Source organism: Coregonus lavaretus (genome assembly GCF_964263955.1).
Source record: "Coregonus lavaretus genome assembly, chromosome: 8".
Classification (NCBI taxonomy): domain Eukaryota; kingdom Metazoa; phylum Chordata; class Actinopteri; order Salmoniformes; family Salmonidae; genus Coregonus; species Coregonus lavaretus.
In genome coordinates, this window is record NC_139995.1 from 4,080,242 (window position 1) to 4,102,681 (window position 22,440).

A 22,440-nucleotide genomic window follows, 5' to 3' on the forward strand; every position below is an offset into this window, starting at 1 on the left:
TCAGGTCAAGACCTTGGTGAGGCCGACGTGCATGCAGATGAGCTTCCCTGAGATGGTTTCTGACAGTTTGTGCAGAAATTCTTCGGTTGTGCAAACCCACAGTTTTATCAGCTGTCTGGGTGGCTGGTCTCAGACGATCCCGCAGGTGAAGAAGCCAGATGTGGAGGTCCTGGCCGGCATGGTTGCACGTGAGGCCGGTTGGACGTACTGCCAAATTCTCTAAAACGACGTTGAGGCGGCTTATGATAGAGAAATTAACATTCAATTCTCTGGCAACAGCTCTGGTGGACATTCCTGCAGTCACAACCCTGGCATTGCAAGCGCCATGCTCTACCAACTGAGCTACACGGGACCAACAAATAGGGCACCGACAGCTATCAGTGTAGCTACCCAACATGCTAACCATATCTAGCTAACTAGCTATTTTTTGCTTTAATTTACTATTCATTAAATCACATTTCAAAATGATTTCCTTGCAATGCATATTTTTTCGGTTCTCAATACTTTTCGGTGTATGTTTTGCTTGCAATATCATTATTTTTGTTCGTAATACTAAAGTTGTTCTCGACTTCTGAAGTTTTGCTTAATATTAATAGCACAAAAGTAACTCCATATACTGTGCTAGTTTACATGTTTGCCAATGGTGGTGTGTCGTGCCCCCCAGTGGCCCAGAGTAAGAACACTGATGAGTCACGCAGCAGTGCAATAGCCGTACAATCCTGCAATAGCTGTGCAATCCTGCAATAGCTTATTAGCTGCAGTCACTGTGCAGCCCTTTCTGCTTAGTCATGTTGGATCTGCTATTATTATCTAGTGTGTGAGAATGTGTCTGTGTGAGAGCCTAAGAGTAAGTCGGTGTGTATGTATCAATGTGTGTGAGATTACCTTAACCTATTCAATGTATAATTTACTTTAGTAAACTTGTTCTCTGAGCTTAATGAACACATCTGAATATATTTTTTAAATCATTTGTCTACAATGTGAATTTTAAATATTGTACTATATTTAGTCTTCGGATACTGTTTTCTACACATTTCATGAATCAAGTCCTGTGAATACATGATCAGATCTTAATAAATGTTGGTATATACTGTAGATTGTCCAGACCAATATATACCATGAGTACACCAAACATTAGAAACACCTCCCCCCAGGGATGTCAAAAGCGTTCCACAGGGATGCTGGCCCATGTTGACTCAAATGCTTCCCACAGTTGTGTCAAGTTGGCTGGATGTACTTTGGGTGGTGGACCATTCTTGATACACAAGGGAAACTGTTGAGCGTGAAAAACCCAGCAGCGTTACAGTTATTGACACAAACCGGTGCCCCTGGAACCTACTACCATACCCCGTTCAAAGGCACTTACATTTTTTGTCTTGCCCAATCACGCTCTTAAATGGCACACATACACAATCCATGTCTCAAGACTTAAAAATCCTTCTTTCACCGGTCTCCTACCCTTCATCTACACTGATTGAAGTGGATTTAACAAGTGACATCAATAAGGGATCATAGACTGACCAGGTGAAAGCTATGTCATTGAAAGAGCAGGTGTTGTTAATGTTTTGTATACTAAGTGTATATATTAAAACAATATCTAAATAAAATCCACACGCACAACCCCCTAGTTCACATGCAGTATAAGCAAATCCAATGCAAGTCAATGGAGAATGGAGAGAGTCATTTTACAGCATTTTCCATCTTTCTCAGATCTTAAACATGTTCACATCTTAATTGTTGGTATATAGTTTGCCCGGACCAATATAAAAAACGATATCTAAATAAATCCACACTCTCTCACACACGCACACCCCTAGAGTCATTTTATCCTTTTTTTTATAGCTTTCTCTGATCTTAAGCCATCACACAGTTTTGTTTACTGTATATACCACTTCTGTAAACAAACAGTTGACATCACAAGATTAAAAAATACAGTTGTTCGACCTTTGAGACAAAAAACAAACAAGCCAAGGAGCAACTTTTTGAACGCATTTATATTTTAAAACCCACTTTTCTTTTCATTTAAGGCTTCAGCGTCACTACACAGATGCATTTGTGACACTTAGCAATTTACATTGAACGCGTTTACAATAAGAGATCAACTCCCTTTACAGAACAGGATGGACAGAAGGAGGGTTGGTCAGTTGGAGCTCTATGGGGCGGCTTTGGGGTCAAGGTGGGACAGTGTCCATAGATTTTCTCAAAGCTTCTAGTCAATGCTCACCAAGTCTCAGTCTCGCACACATTTCCTGGGTAACAGACTACAGAGCCCATGTCCCAAATGGCACCCTATTCCTGATCTACTGCACTAGTTATGACCAGGGCCCATAGTAGTGCACTAAATAGGGAGCCATTTGGGACTCAGCCATAGTGTGGCTGAAGCCAAGGTCAAAGAAAGGAACTGGAACATGGTTTTTAGAACAGGATTCAGCTCTTCAGTCATGCTATTGGTGGGGTTTGGAGTGGGACTGTAGCAGTGTTTGAGAAAACGTCAAACTTCATTTAATCTCCGTAGTCTATGCAACTTAATTTGGATCATTTCTTTCACTCAAACTAAATAAATCTGAGCTCTTCTAGTGGAACACAAATCTTATCGGATAACATACAATTAACCCAACAGAGAAAGGGAACTGTCAGCTCAGCTGCCCCATAATTTGACTATCCCAGACCCCCGCTCATTCTGCTAAGGCCTTGCCGCTTCGTACTTTGGGGTTAGGGAGATATGCACACTGTACTGTAATTACCATTTGGAGCCTTGAACTTAAAGCGGTCGCTCAAATGTAGCCCGATATTGCTTTAAATTAGCCAGTCAGGAGTGGTGTTATTGTATAAGCCTACCCTGTAACAAAGGCCTTGATTACAGAGGCCATTGTAGTTCCTCTGGGGGACGGGGGTTACCCCTGGCAACATGAAGAGGCCAGGGGTAGCACAATGGCTAAACCGGCCAATGGGGTCATTCGATGGACGATGAGTGGTGTCAGGTAATTGGGCCTCCTACACAAACCTGGAGGGAATGTGAGACAGAGGAGAGAATAACCCAGTCCAGCTGGGTGCGGAGTCCCGTTTAATGTCGGGGGAGAGGAATATGCACTTAGCGGAGGAGTCGCTATTATACAGTAGCTTCTCTGGTTTCATCACCCTCTCTATACAGTACGACTAAGGGGATATTTTCAGGGAAGAGTAGATATGTGTAATGGCTAGAAGGCCCAAAGGTCCCAAACCCCCCACACATTTAAAGTGGTTCAGTTAAGAAAAACACAATGGTAAACAAATTGAAAATACAATGCCAGATCACTCATTTGCCTTTAATCAAATTATTCCACAACAGTTGGGTGGGGCTCACATTCCAGAAGGATCCCTAACCCACAGCACCTAGCCCGCAAAACTATTGCCACTCCACAAACGGCGACTTCTATGGTCCGTCCGTAAGTTGATTTGACAGCTTGCTTGGTCAGTTATTATAAAAATGCCTTAATATGGCCAGTGAGTGCGTCATGTGTATATGCAGTAAGTCAGGGGGGAGAGGAGTCAGTGCAGTTAATTTAGGCTGGGATTGGTATGTAACAATAGCACCATACGTTCCTAATAAAAGAGACTGATTACCCTGAGATAACGCATGAAAAAAGACCTGAACATTAACCAGAACTCCAACCTCAGGAAGGTAGACTTGATATAGGGAGGAACAGGGCGATCAGTTGAAAAACTACCCCACATACATCACTAAATCAATGTGCTTGGCAATGGGAAGAAAGTCTTAAGACATACATTAGGGCAGGGATTAAGCACATTGCAGTCCTCCTCGCCCCCCACACAATGGTGGCTTTACTTTCCAGCTCAAGGAGGTCACAGTACAGTGGTCCTGACCCCATCTATCAAAAGCCCCACAAAGCCTTTCATTGAACCTGTGACCACTCTCTGCCCTGCGGTGCAAGCCTCTGATTGGCCCAAACACTGGTACAGTCGACCTCCATCACGAGAAGCCTGTCGCCTACGCCACAAAGGTGAAGTGTGTTGAATTGAGAGAGAAAAAATAAGTCAACTGAATAAATAGCAAAGCCAGCTCGAAGTATTTAAAGCCACTGTGGACCTACAGTATATGGAGAGTGATTGAGCTCACTTGATCCCATCTTGAATGAGATCCAGACTAGAAAGGTATAGAGGTCTAGTCCTGTGTCTTTTATACAGTACACATCCACTGTTTCAGTCTTTGCCATTGACACTGACACTGACCCTGGATCAGAACCTGAGCTACCAAGACTGATTCAGAAGCTCCGTCAGTGTCCTTTTAGACAGATCCAAGTACAGGCAAAAAGGAAGCACCTCTACTTTGACCCTGTGCTCGTTCTTTATACAAAAATAAGACAGAAAAGATGCCAGTGCTATTTCGTCGACTAATAATAATAAAAAAAAATACAATAAAGATTTCCGCATATCACGCTAATATATACATATGTGTGGGTTTTTATTGGTTCCAGCTATACAGGTGATGATAAGACTAAGTAAGCAAGGCATTTTTTTCCCTCAACAACATATAAACATAAGACTTTTATCATCTATGTGCTCAAAAGCTTTTATATAGCCAACACGTATCCTTGTCCAGTATGTATAAAAATCTTAAATTAGAGCGATAAAGAGGCCACATTCACCTATGAGTCCTTCTGAGGAATATTATAACAATCAGTTTAAAACACAGTGCAGCTGGACATTTGATTGGAGAGAGGGAAACGTTTTACAGGAGACGAAACGTCCAAAAAGGCAACATCCTTTATTTTATCAGGAGAAACGTAACTCCCCCCCCAAAATAAAATATATAATAACAATCAAAAACGGGGCTAAAAGAAAAGCAAGAACCGTAAAACAAAACGATGACAACCTACACTGGTAGGGAGGGGCTCATTTGAGATGGCTGGGTGGGGGGATAAAGGGGGCAGAGCGGTCGTTGGTCAGGGTCCGACGCAGTTTCACTCCCCGGATCATCGTGACCATGTGACCTCCGCCACCCGAGGGCTCATCTGCCTCCTGGGCGTCTGGGGCGACAGGGGGCTGCTGGGGGGGAGGGCAGTGCCCGCTTTCCATCAGCTGGTTGGCAGTGCCATACGCGTTGTGCTGTTGTTGGAGATGAGACTGCTGCAGAAACTGTTGCTGCTGTTGCTGCTTTTGATATTGGAGCTTCTGCTGTTGCGGTTGTTGGTACTGTTGTTGCTGTTGTGTCTGCTGGTAAAGCTGCTGTTGCATCTGCTGCTGTTGTTCTAACTGTTGTTGCTGCTGTAGCTGTTGTTGCTGGAACTGTTGCTGTAGTTGAAACTGCTGTTGTTGCTGGAACTGTTGCTGTAGTTGAAACTGCTGTTGTGTCTGGGCTGCTGGTTGCAACTGTTGTGTCTGGGCTGCTTGTTGTGTCTGGGCTGCTGGTTGCAACTGTTGTGTCTGGGCTGCTGGTTGCAACTGTTGTGTCTGGGCTGCTGGTTGCAACTGTTGTGTCTGGGCTGCTGGTTGCAACTGTTGTGTCTGGGCTGCTGGTTGCAACTGTTGTGTCTGGGCTGCTGGTTGCAACTGTTGTGTCTGGGCTGCTGGTTGCAACTGTTGTGTCTGGGCTGCTGGTTGCAACTGTTGTGTCTGGGGCGGCTGGAACTGCTGCTGCTGGTTGTACTGTAGGTGCTGCTGCTGGTACTGCTTCTGCTGCTGCTGGTGCAGGGTGAACTGCTGCTGCTTGCTCAGCTGGTACAGCTGCTCCGAGCTGCCCATGGGCACTGGCGCCTGGCCCGGGATCAGTGAGTAGTAGGGCGACGTGGATGATGAGTGGTGCGAGGGCATGGCACTCAGGCTCTGGGTGGAAGTGCACAGACTGTGCTTGGCGTGGACCTGCCCGTGGTCCACCGTCCTGCTCATGCCAATCCCGCCCGCCCCCACACCACTCCCTGGAGGCCCCACGTTCTCGTTGCTCCCCCCTCCACCACCGTTGCCTCCACCTACCCCTCCGCCCAAGGCTTTGAAGGGAACCTGGGGGGTGCAGATAGGGATAGGCACGCCGCCACTGAGGGTGCCGCGGCGGTAGGCGGGCTTGGATGAGGGCTTGCGGCGGATGGTGGCAGTGTGCGTCTGGCGCAGGCCCAGCGGCTCGGGCTCAGCGAGCAGGCTGACGGTCGAGGCGGGCCGCTTGCTCTGGAACATCTTGCGGTACTGCACGCCGAGGTCGCTGTTGCGCGGGATGGTGGAGGACTTGTCGAAGTCGGGCGGGCTGTGGTGCACCTCCTCGCCCCCGTGCAGGGAGATGTAGTCGTAGTCTGGTGGGTGGAGGAGGAGGGAGAGAGGGATGGATGGAACAAGAGTAAGGCTGTGGTTACTTAGAGCGGAGGAACACCACACAACACATTTCTTTCCTAACTGGAATAAAACATGGTAGGAAAGCAGAGGCTTTGCCTGGGGTGGAAAATCTGACCTGATGCATTCCGTTAAAACCAAGAGCAAGAACGTTCCGTGCAACACAAAGCTTCTCTGTGCTAAAGTTGATATTTTTTGTATTGCAGACTGCATTGAATACTTGGCGTATTCGGTGAGAATCAGATGGGGAAAACGTATAAGAGAACCCCAGAAACTCTTAAGACTCCAGATTTGCCCCAAACATAATAACCTAATTATGCCTGCATCCCAAATGGCACTCTATTTCCAGGGTTCTGGTCAAGAGTAGTGCACTATGTAGGGAATAGGGTGCCATTTGGTACACAGCCTATGTCTCAATGCGGAATCACTGTGCAAAAAATCCGTGTTTGAGAAAAAAAACGACAGACTTATCTGAGGAGGAAGAAGAAATTAGGGTGTGTGTGATAAGGGAGTGTGTCAGCACGGAGCGGTGACCTGTTATCAGCTGATGATGGTAAACACGCTAACACAATTACATGGCGGTCGCACATATGCAACCAGAGACAAAGGAGTGTGTGCACGTACACCCAATCACTCACATACGCACTCAATTGATCTCAGAATAACGCAAGCATCCTCTCATCCGTTTACACAAAGGTTCTCACACCCACACGCATGCACACACAACAAACATTCTGCGCTAATGCTCTCCTTTTACTAGCAAAAAGGCCATTGATGTGATGGGAATTCACACAGCACAGATGTCACACTAAATCACTGTGAATGATCTCTAATTTCACTTGTGAGGAACAGAGAGGGGAAAATCTAAACAGTAACGGACAAGCAACCTACCATAAAGAGGAGGTTCTTTCTTTACAGCTGAAAAAGAATATAGAATTGCGTTTAACTTGTATACCAAAAAAAAAAGCTACTTTTCTTTGATCAAAACATGATGTTGAATGGGGGGATGCTTCACAGAGTGACAGTCGAGCCCCATAATGCTTTGAGAGGGACAAAACTGAAGTAAAACAACATTCTCGGGTTGCAGGCTCATTTGCTATGTATGGCTTTACAGCTCGGCATACAGGCTTTTGATCCGACAAACAGGTGGGGTATGTGGAGAGATGGAAAATTCAGACTTGGTTTTTAGGTAGCACTGCTGACAAAAGCACATTATACTACCACAGGCTACTTGCACAAGCTGGTGTTGTGATAATGCTGTTGAAACAGGCACATGGATGGGACAGAAGTGGAGACGTCATTCTGGTGTGATAGTGAAATGAGACGGATGCATGCGACAGATTGCAAGACAATCACAGACAGAACAACAGACACAGACAGATAAGGCAGATACAAGCAAACAGACCCCAAAAGCTCAAATCATGACACACAGACAGACAAACAATAAGAGAACCATGCTGTATAAGATCTCTGACACAGAGACCCACTAAAGAACAGAGCTGGCTGAGCCAAAGAGACAGAGACAGACAGACGTAGCCAGACAAGCAGACAGTGCTGTGACCATGGGGGGATGGTAGGTTTGCGTCCCAAATGGCATCCTTCCCTACAGTGCCTGGTCAAAGGTATGTAGTGCACTAGGTAGCTAATATGGTGCTATTTTGGTCGCATCCCAGGAGTGGTGTGTGGCGGGGGGTTTGGTCTGTGGTGGACACTACTAACCGTGGGAGGGGATGGTGTCCTCGGAGCAGGAGGGCGTGGTGGTCTGCGTGCTGTAGCCACTGGAACAGTGGAGGGAGTCGCGACTGGTGTGTGGGGCCTCCGAGTTGAGCCCTCCGCCCAGGGTCAGGGCCAGCTTCTCCCGGGCACTCTGGGGCTATGAGAGGGATGGTGTGTGGAAGGGAGGGAGGAAGGGATAGTGAGGGAGAGGGATGGGGTGCGGAAAGAAGGGAGGAAGGGATAGTGAGGGAGGGAGAGAATGAGGGGAAGGTGGAAGGAAAGGAAGGAGAGAGAGGGGGGAGGGAGAGTTTAGGGTAAAAAAAATAAAAATGGAGATGTGTACAGTGGAAGAGAATCCTTCCTCAACCTCTTGGCCTCTGCTGCCCCCATCAGCTGAACACTAAGAATACACCCTGAAATGGCTCTCATACTATCCTGAACAGAAATATAAACGCAACAACGCAAAAGATTTTACTGAGTTACAGTTCATAGAAGGAAATCAGTCAATTGAAATTAATAAATTAGGCCCTAATTTATGGATTTCACATGACTGGGCAGGGGCGCAGCCATGGGTGGGCTAGGGAGGGCATAGGCCCACCCACTGGGGAGCCAGGCCCAGCCAATCAGCAGGATGTGGAGGTCCTGGGCTGGCGTGGTTACACGTGGTCTGCGTTTGTGAGGTCGGTTGGACGTACTGCCAAATTCTGTAAAATGACGTTGGAGGAGGCTTATGGTAGAGAAATTAACATTCAATTCTCTGGCAACAGCTCTGGTGGACATTCCTGCAGTCAGCATGCCAATTGCACTCTCCCTCAAAACTTGAGACATCTGTGGCATTGTGTTGTGTGACAAAACTGCACATTTTAGAGTGGCCTTTTATTGTCCCCAGCACAAGGTGCACCTGTGTAATGATGCAATCATGCTGTTTAACCAGCTTCTTGACATGCCACACCTGTCAGGTGGATGGATTATCTTGGCAAAGCAGAAATGCTCACTAACAGGGATGTAAAGAAATGTATGGCAAACAATTGAGAGAACTAAGCTTTTTGTGCATATGGAACATTTCTGGGATCTTTTATTTCAGCTCATGAAACATGGGACCAACACTTTACATGTTGCGCTCACATTTTTGTGTTTTCTTGGAAAACAAAATGAGGTAATAAATGTTACTGCCTATACTTAAACGCTTGTTAGAAGATAGTTATACACTGCTCAAAAAACTAAAGGGAACACTTAAACACAATATAACTCCAAGTCAATCACACTTCTGTGAAATCAAACTGTCCACTTAGGAAGCAACACTGATTGACATTAAATTTCACATGCTGTTGTGCAAATGGAATAGACAATAGGTGGAAATTATAGGCAATTAGCAAGACACCCCCAATAAAGGACTGGTTTTGCAGGTGGTGACCACAGACCACTTCTCAGTTCCTATGCTTCCTGGCTGATGTTTTGGTTGCTTTTGAATGCTGGCGGTGCTTTCACTCTAGTGGTAGCATGAGACGGAGTCTACAACCCACACAAGTGGCTCAGGTAGTGCAGCTCATCCAGGATGGCACATCAATGCGAGCTGTAGCAAGAAGGTTTGCTGTGTGTCAGCGTAGTGTCCAGAGCATGGAGGCGCTACCAGGAGACAGGCCAGTACATCAGGAGACGTGGAGGAGGCCGTAGGAGGGCAACAACCCAGCAGCAGGGCTGCTTCCTCCGCCTTTGTGCAAGGAGGAGCAGGAGCAGCACTGCCAGAGCCCTGCAAAATGACCTCCAGCAGGCCACAAATGTGCATGTGTCTGCTCAAACGGTCAGAAACAGACTCCATGAGGGTGGTATGAGGGCCCGACGTCCACAGGTGGGGGTTGTGCTTACAGCCCAACACCGTGCAGGACGTTTGGCATTTGCCAGAGAACACCAAGATTGGCAAATTCGCCACTGGCGCCCTGTGCTCTTCACAGATGAAAGCAGGTTCACACTGAGCACATGTGACAGACGTGACAGAGTCTAGAGACGCCGTGGAGAACGTTCTGCTGCCTGCAACATCCTCCAGCATGACCGGTTTGGCAGTGGGTCAGTCATGGTGTGGGGTGGCATTTCTTTGGGGGGGCCGCACAGCCCTCCATGTGCTCGCCAGAGGTAGCCTGACTGCCATTAGGTACCGAGATGAGATCCTCAGACCCCTTGTGAGACCATATGGTGGTGCGGTTGGCCCTGGGTTCCTCCTAATGCAAGACAATGCTAGACCTCATGTGGCTGGAGTGTGTCAGCAGTTCCTGCAAGAGGAAGGCATTGATGCTAAGGACTGGCCCGCCTGTTCCCCAGACCTGAATCCAATTGAGCACATCTGGGACATCATGTCTCGCTCCATCCACCAACACCACGTTGCACCACAGACTGTCCAGGAGTTGGCAGATGCTTTAGTCCAGGTCTGGGAGGAGATCCCTCAGGAGACCATCCGCCACCTCATCAGGAGCATGCCCAGGTGTTGTAGGGAGGTCATACACACTACTGAGCCTCATGTTGACTTGTTTTAAGGACATTACATCAAAGTTGGATCAGCCTGTAGTGTGGTTTTCCACTTTAATTTTGAGTGTGATTTTTTTTTTTCCATTGATAATTTGTGTGATTTTGTTGTCAGCACATTCAACTATGTAAAGAAAAAAGTATTTAATAAGATTATTTCATTCTTCAGATCTAGGATGTGTTATTTTAGTGTTCCCTTTATTTTTTGGAGCAGTGTATAAGTAGTGCTATCTATTTACCCTGGAATAAGTGTTGCCATCACTTCCTTGTGGAAATATTTCTTAAGTTATCATACAATCAATTAATTATTAATGGATTACAAAAAGGTTTGTTTGTTTGACAATGATTCAGAAATTGTAGAACACACTGCACCGGTGCTTATTTGCATTAATCATTGACCACATATCAAAGTACAAACTGATAAGCATTCTGTGTGTGTGTGTTTGTGTCAGTATATGTGTGCCAGTTTGTGTGCATGTGCTACCTTTCCGGATGTGGACATGGCGCGGGCTCTCTCTCCATGCTGTGTGTAGGCGTTGTGTGGAGGGGGCATTGCCATGCCATTCTCTGTGCACGGACCGATCTGCCCCGACCACGGCCTGCTCAACTCCTGAAACAAACGCCAACAATTCCACATTGTGCCACTGCCCACTGACAGATGTACCATTAGATATAATCTGTGTATAGAATGTATGATATATTCTATACATATTTTATATACAGATAGATACACCATTAAATACAGATACATTCTATAATCACTGTTGGACAATTTGATACAAACACTGTTGCACGGTATACAGAAAGTTCGGTACTTTTTCGATACTAGAACATGAAAAACGGTTAGGAATTTTGGTTCCTTTCGGTAATTCTGTGAAATGTGTCTGACAGATCAAGTCTATCAGCGCAGCCGATGTCCCCTATAGCGGGAGCGCAGTGCACCGCACCATGCCTGCTCCATTTAGCCTGCACTGAGAGTCTGGGCTGCATCATGTTAGCTCCCCACTCATGCTGCACAGAAGTTAACACACATGAATAATGTGATCACAGCATGTAGAAATGTTGAAACTGTTAATTACTGTTCATACAGGCTAGAACGCTTTACAATCTAAGAAGATAACGGTAGCTTCCAGCTTTGGCTAATGCTAACTTTCCTTGCTAGCTTACAGCTGAAGCCAACATCAATTCACTAACCCTAGTACTTTGTTTGTGATATGCAAACCATAACACAAAATATGCTGATTTCAAAGCCGATTGCCACCAAAACTTCAAATCGTTCTCTCCCAACGATTACCTATTGCCTCAGCGAACTGACTGTGTGAATAGGGCTACGAAGGGCTGCCACCCTCTTGCCTCGTGAATGACATAATTAATGGTTAAAAAGACAGCGCACACTTTTATAAAATAAGCTACTTCTATGCAAATGTTGCTGATCAGTACAATAAAATAAGTCCCAAATGGAAGGGAATGATTGTCATGTGCAGCCCCATGAAATCATCCAAAACAAGCTCAATAACTCAATGTATGCATACACTCTTATTAAATATGCATTCACCTGTATAGGTCGTTAACAAACGTCACCTTAAGGTGAAGAACGTTTGATGTGCCTTTTCTGCGGCAAGGAGACCCCCAGCTCTGCTAAAACCATTGACAACTGCGTACCGTATTCAAGGGATTGTTAAATAAATGTTATACCTATTTGGTTGTAATATCATCATCTCTTGAAGAGCATAGTCAGAACTACAAATTTCAGATTATTCCATGCATTACAGCTGCGCACATTTAGCTCTATCATCAGTTATACAGCAAGTAACGGCATGCTTTTCATGATCAGTAAACATCAATTGATCATGAAATTTCAGATACATGAGGGAGCTTCACGATCTCTCTCAATATTGGCCGCCATTAGATATTTGAGTGTTATGAAATAAAAGTGAACTATACCTGACAAGTATGAGTGGTTTAGGTTAATTTCCCCATCCTTTGTAGGCTGTGCCAATCAAGCAGCAGAAGGGCGCATTTGCTGATGTACTGTTAGCTGATGTTTACTTTGCAAGCTACCGGTAGAAACTTTGTACAGTTGGCTAAACATAGTGGTAAGTTGACCGAATGTACTTTTTCCCCCCAACCAATGTAGGCTTACCTAGCAAAGTTAGCTAACAACATTGTATTTAAGAGTGTTTATTCACGATTGCTGCTGACAGACATGATAGGCTACATTGATTGATGGACCACGTCAAATTGGCTAGGTAGCTATTAACAGATCCCTTCAATATTGCTAGTTAACAAGTTAACTTTCAGGGGATAAACTAGATGGCTATATCCAAATATTGTTTGATTTGCTTACCATCTATAGTGGTGATGACAGTAGTCTGACTAACAACTTTACCAGGATGAGGACTTGCTGATGTCAAGATCTTCCCAAAAGCCTAATCTCTGATGAAGCAAGCTAAATTACGTTGTTTGCTTAGCTAGCTAGCTACCTACCTAGAAACCAAATGGATAGGCTACCCTCACGTATCGGAAAATTGATGTTTATTGATCATGAAAAGCATGCACTTGCTTGCAGTATAACTCTGATGATAGAGCTAAATGTGGAATAATCAGAAATGTGGGGTTCTGACTATGCTCCTCAAGAGGTGATGATATTAAAAACCAAATAGTTAAAACATTTATTAACCAATCCCTTGAAAATGGCACGTAGTTGTCAATGGTTTAAGCGAAGCTGGGGTTCTCCTTGCCCCCCAGCAGCAAAATGGAATGCTGTGCAGCGTATTGTGACGTTTTATTGATAACAACCTACTTTGAATAAGTCTAGGCTACATCTTGATTTACCCAGTTTATCAATAGAGATTTACTATTCAAATAAATTATTTCCATTATGTTGTTAGAATGGTAAAAAAAAAGTCAAATTGTTTGTATGATTGTATAATTGATTCATTAATGCATACATGGCTGTCTGAAAAATGTACGTAAAAAATTATAATGTAATGATATTGAACTCGAGATGCCCAATGATTGAACAGAGCAGTAGCTGATTTTATCTGTCTGGATCAAGTGCCATTCTGTGACTTTCGCTAAAATGCCTTCTTTTTTTGCTGTGGTATCGTTTTGGTATTGAGTATCGTGATACTAAACCTGGTATCGAAGACACAATTCTGGTATCGTGACAACACTAACAGACATACTATTATAAATACATATACATTGATGACAGCTCACGCAAAAACTAAACAAGCAGTGGCCTGTTTGATGTGACAGAAGTGAAAGTCCACATGACAATAAATAATAGGTGAATACTTCCGGGCAGGGATGGGCAGGAAACACTGTACAAACAGGATGTAGACACAAGGAAGAGCACTGGGAAGGGCAGCGAGACTATCACAGGGACTGGAGGAAGTTAGAGGAACAATAACATAGAATTACATACACAAAAGTATGTGGACAGCCCTTCAAATTAGTGGATTTGGGCTATTTCAGCCACACCCGTTGCTGACAGGTGTATAAAATTGAGCACACCGCCATGCAATCTCCATAGACAAACATTGGCAGTAGAATGGCCTCAGCGACTTTCATGGTGCCACCTTTCTGACAAGTTAGTTCGTCAAATTTCTGCCCTGCTAGAGCTGCCCTGGTCAACTGTAAGTGCTGTTATTGTGAAGTGGAAACGTCAAGGAGCAACAACGGCTCAGGCGCGAAGTGGTAGGCCACATAAGCTCACTAAATGGGGCCGCTGAAGCGAGTAAAAATCGTCTGTCCTCGGTTGCAACACTCACTACCAAACTACCCCTGGAAGCAACGTCAGCACAAGAACTGTGGGTTTCCATGGTCGACAGCCTAAGATCACCATGCGCAATGCCAAGCGTCGGCTGGAGTGGTGTAAAGCTCGAAGCCATTGTACTCTGGAGCAGTGGAAACGCGTTCTCTGCAGTGACTAATCACGCTTCACCATCTGGCAGTCCGACAGATGAATCTGGGTTTGGCGGATGCCAGGAGAACGCTACCTGCCCGAATGCATAGTGCCAACTATAAAGTTTGGTGGAGGAGGAATAATGGTCTGGGGCTGTTTTTCATGGTTCAGGTAGGCCTCTTAGTTCCAGTGAAGGGAAATCTTAATGCTACAACATATAATGGCATTTTAGACAAGTCTGTGCTTCCAACTTTGTGGCAACAGTTTGGGGAAAGCCCTTTCCTGTTTTAGCATGTGTCATGACTCACTCCTTGGTGAGGATCAAAAGGTGCCAGATCAGCTTGGCAAATGGCTGAAGCAGCCAACAAGTGCTCAGCATATGTGGGAACTCCTTCAAGACTGTTGGAAAAGCATTCCTCATGAAGGTGGTTGAGAGAATGCCAAGAGTGTGCTGTCATCAAGGCAAAGGGTGGCTACTTTGAAGAATATAAAATATATTTTGATTTGTTTAACACTTTTTTGGTTACCACATTAATCTATATGTGTTATTTCATAGTTTTGATGTCTTCACTATTATTCTACAATGTAGAAAAACTTAAATGAGTAGGTGTCCAAACTTTTGACTGGTACTGTATATAATGACTATATTAGCACAGTAGCTATTATACGGGGTCAACTGTTACTGTACTAGGAGCAATGGCTTTTAGGAGCTTTTAGGCCTTCTGGAGGTGGCTAGTTGCGTTATTTAGAACTTCAAGTTGATCATTTTACTTTTCCAGTGGGCGGCAGGTGAAATTAAGGGCTGATAGTAAATTAGCTAAAGCAGTTTTTCTCCCTCTCACACAGATACTCTACTCACACATACCCACACAGTAACACACAGACACTGGATGCATTCATTATACACAACTGGACAAATACAGACAACACACACACAGTTACATGGGGGCCATGCGTAGGGGTTTACACCACAGTGGGTATACAGGGGGCCAGTAAGGGGGTGTGTGTTCTCACAGTGGTGTCTCTGCGGCTGGCAGAGCGGACATGGGTGCGGTGGGCACCAGAGCGGGCGGAGGTGGTTGGCGAGTTGCCCTCACTGAGGGAGCGTGCGGTGCCGTCCCAGCCCTCAAAGCGTGCCAACGGACTGGGCGACCGGCGCTAGCCACGAAGGGAGGACGGGAGGAGGGATAGAGAGAAAATTGTTTTTGTTTCAAGCAGAAGTTGTAAAGGGTACTGCCTAACATGAGTAACTCAGGTAGAGGGAGGGGGCCAGACAGAGCAACGTCTTTCTTTTAAACTGTTTACTGGGGTTTAGATAAAACAGTACTCAAGTTAAGAAAGGGCAATAGATTGAACCTTGAATGTAAGAATCGATTATTTAATGATATATGCTGCAGTGGACTGAAGTTTTCTTCACAGAAAACACAGAAGCCTGTGTTTCAGACATAAGGAAGTGGATGGCTGAAAACTTTTTACTTTTAAACTCGGACAAAACAGAGATGCTTGTTCTAGGTCCCAAGAAACAAAGAGATCTTCTGTTAAATCTGACAATTCATCTTGATGGTTGTAAAGTCGTCTCAAATAAAACTGTGAAGGACCTAGGCGTTACTCTTGACCCTGATCTCTCTTTTGACGAACATATCAAGACTGTTTCAAGGACAGCTTTTTTCCATCTACGTAACATTGCAAAAATCAGAAATTTTCTGTCCAAAAATGATGCAGAAAAATTAATCCATGCATTTGTTACTTCTAGATTAGACTACTGCAATGCTCTATTTTCCGGCTACCCGGATAAAGCACTAAATAAACTTCAGTTAGTGCTAAATACGGCTGCTAGAATCCTGACTAGAACCAAGAAATTTGATCATATTACTCCAGTGCTAGCTTCCCTACACTGGCTTCCTGTTAAGGCAAGGGCTGATTTCAAGGTTTTACTGTTAACCTATAAAGCGTTACATGGGCTTGCTCCTACCTATCTTTCCGAGTTGGTCCTGCCGTACATACCAATACGTACGCTACGGTCACAAGACGCAGGCCTCCTAATTGTCCCTAGAATTTCTAAGCAAACAGCGGGAGGCAGGGCTTTCTCCTATAGATCTCCATTTTTATGGAACAGTCTGCCTACCCATGTGAGAGACGCAGACTCGGTCTCAACCTTTAAGTCTTTACTGAAGACTTATCTCTTCAGTAGGTCATATGATTGAGTGTAGTCTGGCCCAGGAGTGTGAAGGTGAACGGAAAGGCTGGAGCAACGAACAGCCCTTGCTGTCTCTGCCAGGCCGGTTCCCCTCTCCACTGGGGTTCTCTGCCTCTAACCCTGTTGCAGGGGCTGAGTCACTGGCCTGCTGGTGCTCTTTCATGCCGTCCCTGGGAGGGGTGCGTCACTTGAGTGGGTTGAGTTACTGACGTGATCTTCCTGTCTGGGTTGGCGCCCCCCCCCCCCCTTGGTTTGTGCTGTGGTGGAGACCTCTGTGGGCTATACTCGGCCTTGTCTCAGGATTGTAAGTTGGTGGTTGGGGATATCCCTCTAGTGGTGCGGGGGCTGTGCTTTGGCGGAGTGGGTGGGGTTATATCCTTCCTGTTTGGCCCTGTCCGGGGGTTTCTTCGGATGGGGCCACAGTGTCTCCGGACCGCTCCTGTCTCAGCCTCCAGTATTTATGCTGCAGTAGTTTATGTGTCGGGGGGCTGGGGTTAGTTGGTTATACCTGGAGTACTTCTCCTGTCTTATCCAGTGTCCTGTGTGAATTTAAGTATGCTCTCTCTAATTCTCTCGTTCTCTCTTTCTCTCTGAGAACCTGAGCCCTAGGACCATACGTCAGGACTACCGGGCATGATGACACCCTGCTGCCCCCAGTCCGCCTGGCCTTGCTGCTATTCCAGTTTCAACTGTTCTGCCTGCGGCTACGAAACCCCTACCTGTCCCAGACCTGCTGTTTTCAACTCTAAATGATCGGCTATGAAAAGCCAACTGAGAGACCTGAGCCCTAGGACCATACGTCGGGACTACCGGCCGTGGTGACTCCTTGCTATCCCCAGTCCGCCTGGCCTTGCTGCTATTCCAGTTTAAACTGTTCTGCCTGCGGTTATGGAACCCCTACCTGTCCCAGACCTGCTGTTTTAAACTCTAATGATCGGCTATGAAAAGCCAACTGAGATTTATTCCTGATTATTATTTGACCATGCTTGTCACTTATGAACATTTTTGAACATCTTGGCATGGTTCTGTTATAATCTCCACCCGGCACAGCCAGAAGAGGACTGGCCACCCCTCATAGCCTGGTTCCTCTCTAGGTTTCTTCCTAGGTTTTGCCTTTCTAGGGAGTTTTTCCTAGCCACCGTGCTTCTACACCTGCATTACTAGCTGTTTGGGGTTTTAGGCTGGGTTTCTGTACAGCACTTCGAGATATTAGCTGATGTAAGAAGGGCTATATAAAATAAAATTGATTGATTGATTGAAATTACTTGAAATCGAGCCACCTAGGCAAAAGTGCAGCAGTAGGGTGAGATGATGATCGACGCATTTGAAAAATTCAGCAGCCAAAATAATATTGGGCCTGTAATGCTTCTGCGTTGAGATGACATGGAGCACTTCAAAATGGAGAAAGTCAGTCAGTCTTACCTGTGCTGGGTTCATGGAGGGTGGGCGGAGGTGAATGCCGTCCACCGAGGTGGTGATGGAGTCCAGAGAGGGGACATGCCTAACAGAGTTGTAGTTACTGAAAGAGCGAGAGAGAGATACAATTAAATGAAAAAGAGCAGGAAACAAAAAGAGAAATGAAAATGAGAGAAAGACAACAAGGCATACAAAACTGCCACCATTTCTTCATAAACGGAGCCAAGCGACTGTGAGTGAACAAAACTAGAGATAATTTAAATCTGTTTTGGTGGACAATGTACTACCCTAATTACGCACAGAGAGAAAAAAACAAAAAATATATAGTTTTTATTATTTAGTTTTTGGGGTTCACCCCCAAAAATAAAATAAAAACTATATATTTTGTATTTATTTTTTAAGGAACTCAGTCCAGCTTTCAACTTACTCTTGAAAGTTGTAATAGTAGAATGCACAAGGTTCAATTTCGAAATTGGGTAGTGCATCATCAGTTGTCCTCGTCATGTCAGTCATTGCATACCTTAGAGCAGAGTTTCCCACATTTTTTCACTTCCAGCATTGTGGAACATCACATGCGACGTCTATCTCTATGGGCACAAGCACTCATGACACAAATTGTTCACACCCCTCATTGGTGGAGAGAATTTTGCAGGTTTAAAGCGTATTTCCTGAAAATTCGACACATTTTGTAATGGGATGCAAAGAAAATGTTGCAGTTTTAAAGCTCATTTTCTTGCACTTCTATACATTTTGCCAGTTAGATTGAAAAAATGTCTAAACTACACTTGTTGCATGTGAACTGAAAGAAGACAGACATAGAACAAAGCGATCTTCTGTCAGAAGATTGGAATAAAAGGAAATATCATGTGGACAACACTCTTAGGAAAGCAAAGCAACTTAATCATTCATGCTGTGGGTTTCAGATAAATAGATGCAGAATTTACTTTTTAAATTAAGCTTGATTTTAGTGGAATGATTTGAACGTTTTAGGCTATTATTTGGGGAGATAAATATGACGCCACATCTAGTGATGACAGCTCTTTCAAAGTATTTTTGTGGTCAGTAGTTGTGGTCATTGGGTGTGTGGTTCATTAGTTTTGTGGTCAGTAATAGTGGTCAGTAGCTGTATGGTTGTGGTCAGTAGTTGTGTGGTTCAGTAGTTGTGTAGTCAGTAGCTAGGTGTGGTCAGTAGTTTTGTGGTTGTGGTCAGTAGTTTTGTGGTTAGTAGTTGTGGTCAGTGTAGGACAATGCCCAATGACTAATTAGCCATTCCCCCTACGAGGGGCCAAAATGTAGCTCTGTTACAGTGTCCAGAGGACTGACTATTGTTACATTTACATTTTAGTCATTTAGCAGACGCTCTAATCCAGAGCGATTTAGTGAGTGCATACATTTTTCATATTGTGACAGAATAATGCTATAGTTTCCATGTTTGGTATCTATCTGAATATTGTTCACTGAGGATAACTCTGGAATTCAGACCCCTTGACCTTTTCCACATTTTGTTACGTTACAGCCTTATTCTAAAATTCATTAAATAGTTTTCCCCCCCTCATCAATCTACACACAATACTCCATAATGACAAAGAAAAAACTGGTTTTTAAAATTTTTGCTAATTTATTAAAAAGAAACAAATAAAATATCACATTTACACAAGTATTCAGACCCTTTACTCAGTACTTTGTTGAAGCACCTTTGGCAGCGATTACAGCATCGAGTCTTCTTGGGTATGATGCTACAAGCTTGGCACACCGGTATTTGGGGAGTTTCTCCCATTCTTCTCTGCAGATCCTCTCAAACTCTGTCAGGTTGGATGGGAGCGTCACTGCAGCTATTTTCAGTTCTCTCCAGAGACGTTCAATTGGGTTCAAGTCCGGGCTCTGGCTGGGCCACTCAAGGACATTCAGAGACTTGTCCCGAAGCCACTCCTGCGCTGTCTTGGCTGTGTGCTTAGGGTTGTTGTCCTGTTGGAAAGTGAACCTTTGCCCCAGTCTGAGGTCCTGAGCACTCTGGAGCAGGTTTTCATCAAGTATCTCTCTGTACTTTGCTCCATAAATTTTTTCCTCAACACTGACTAGTCTCCCAGTCCCTGCACTAAAAAACATCCCCACAGCATGATGCTGCCACCACCATGCTTCACCGTAGAGATGGTGCCAGGTTTCCTCCAGACTGAACTCTTTGGCCTGAATGCCAAGTGTCACGTCTTGCTTTCATCAGACCAGAGAATCTTGTCTCTCATGGTCTGAGAGTCTTTAGGTGCCTTTTGGCAAACTCCAAGTGGGCTGTCATGTGCCTTTTACTGAGAAGTGGCTTCCGTCTGGCCACTCTACCATAAAGGCCTAATTGGTGGAGTGCTGCAATGGTGGTTGTCCTTCTGGAAGGTTTTCCCATCTCCACAGAGGAACTCCAGAGCTCTGTCAGAGTGACCATCGGGTTCTTGGTCACCTCCCTGATCAAGGCCCTTCTCCCCCGATTGCTCAGTTTGGCCGGGCGGCCAGCTCTAGGAAGAGTCTTGTTGGTTCCAAAATTCTTCCATTTAAGAATGATGGAGGCCACAGTGTTCTTGGGGACCTTCAATGCTGAAGAAATGTTTTGGTACCCTTCAACAGATCTGTGCCTCAACACAATCCTGTCTCGGAGCTCTAGGGACAATTCCTTTGACCTCATGGCTTGGTTTTTGCTCTGACATGCACTGTCAACTGCGTCCATAATAAGTATATAGGTTATAGGTTGAGAGCTTTTGTGAAAGAGCACAGTTAGAAAGATATGGCATATAGAAGCAAACCGGATGGACATCATGAAAATGATTGGAGAGGTTGAGGGTAGAGGAAGTTCAGTAGTAAAAACAAACAAAATATAATTATTGTAAAATTGACAGTGTCCATAAAATGTATATAGTATGTATAAGCTGGAAGTAGAGGCCTAAGCATTGTTTTTCACTAGTTTACTCCAATTAGGGGAGGGATGGTGGGGTTGTAAAGTAATAAAGGGAAATATATTTTTAAAAGGAGATTATATATACACATACACACTCAGCAAAAAAATAAACATCCTCTCACTGTCAACTGTGTTTATTTTCAGCAAACTTAACGCGTAAATATTTTTATGAACATAACAAGATTCAACAACTGAGACAAACTGAACAAGTTCCACAGACATATGACTAACAGAAATTGAATAATGTGTTCCTGAACAAAGGGGGGGTCAAAATCAAAAGTAACAGTCAGTATCTGGTGTGGCCACCAGCTGCATTAAGTACTGCAGTGAATCTCCTCCTCATGGACTGCACCAGATTTGCCAGTTCTTGCTGTGAGATGTTACCCCAATCTTCCACCAAGGCGCCTGCATGTTCCCGGACATTTCTGGGGGAAATGGCCCTAGCCCTCACCCTCCGATCCAACAGGTCCCAGACGTGGTCAATGGGATTGAGATACGGGCTCTTCGCTGGTCATGGCAGAACACTGACATTCCTGTCTTGCAGGAAATCACGCACAGAACGAGCAGTATGGCTGGTGGCATTGTCATGCTGGAGGGTCATGTCAGGATGAGCTTGCAGGAAAGGTACCACATGAGGGAGGAGGATGTCTTCCCTGGAACGCACAGCGTTGAGATTGCCTGCAATGACGACAAGCTCAGTCCGATGATGCTGTGACACACCACCTCAGACCATGACGGACCCTCCACCTCCAAATTGATCCCTCTCCAGAGTACACTCCTCGGTGTAACGCTCATTCCTTCGCGAATCCGACCATCACCCCTTGTGAGACAAAACCGTGACTCGTCAGTGAAGAGCACTTTTTGCCAGTCCTGTCTGGTCCAGCGACGGTGGGTATGTGCCCATAGGCGACGTTGTTGCCGGTGATGTCTGGTGAGGACCTGCCTTACAACAGGTCTACAAGCCCTCAGTCCAGCCTCTCTCAGCCTACAGTCTGAGCACTGATGGAGGGATTGTGCGTTCCTGGTGTAACTCGGGCAGTTGTTGTTGCCATCCTGTACATGTCCCGCAGGTGTGATGTTCGTATGTACCGATCCTGTGCAGGTGTTGTTACACATGGTCTGCCACTGCGACGACGATCAGCTGTCCGTCTTGTCTTCCTGTAGCACTGTCTTAGGTGTCTCACAGTACGGACATTGCAATTTATTGCCCTGGCCACATCTGCAGTCCTCATGCCTCCTTGCAGCATGCCTAAGGCACGTTCACGCAGATGATCAGGGACCCTGGGCATCTTTGTTTTGGTGTTTTTCAGAGTCAGTAGAAAGGCCTCTTTAGTGTCCTAAGTTTTCATAACTGTGACCTTAATTGCCTACTGTCTGTAAGCTGTTAGTGTCTTAACGACCGTTCCACAGGTGCATGTTCATTAATTG

The 22,440-nt window shown here is 45.1% G+C and overlaps 1 protein-coding gene across 3 annotated transcripts in view; it reads right to left on the bottom strand.

Moving 5' to 3' along the window:
* Nucleotides 1–1,975: 1,975 nt before the first annotated feature.
* LOC311134154 (protein MTSS 2-like) overlaps nucleotides 1,976–22,440 on the bottom strand; it is a 139,499-nt gene continuing 119,034 nt past the window's right edge. For 2 of the 3 annotated variants that reach the window (XM_084167760.1, XM_084167762.1), the window contains 5 exons: nucleotides 18,081–18,177; nucleotides 11,036–11,161; nucleotides 8,038–8,191; nucleotides 7,210–7,236; nucleotides 1,976–6,281 (listed from right to left, as the gene is read on the bottom strand). In XM_084167760.1, the coding sequence (XP_084023886.1) occupies nucleotides 4,894–6,281; nucleotides 7,210–7,236; nucleotides 8,038–8,191; nucleotides 11,036–11,161; nucleotides 18,081–18,177 (1,792 nt within the window). In that variant the 3' untranslated portion in view covers nucleotides 1,976–4,893. The remainder of the gene's footprint in view (nucleotides 6,282–7,209; nucleotides 7,237–8,037; nucleotides 8,192–11,035; nucleotides 11,162–18,080; nucleotides 18,178–22,440) is intronic. The other variant, XM_084167761.1, reaches the window with a different exon arrangement.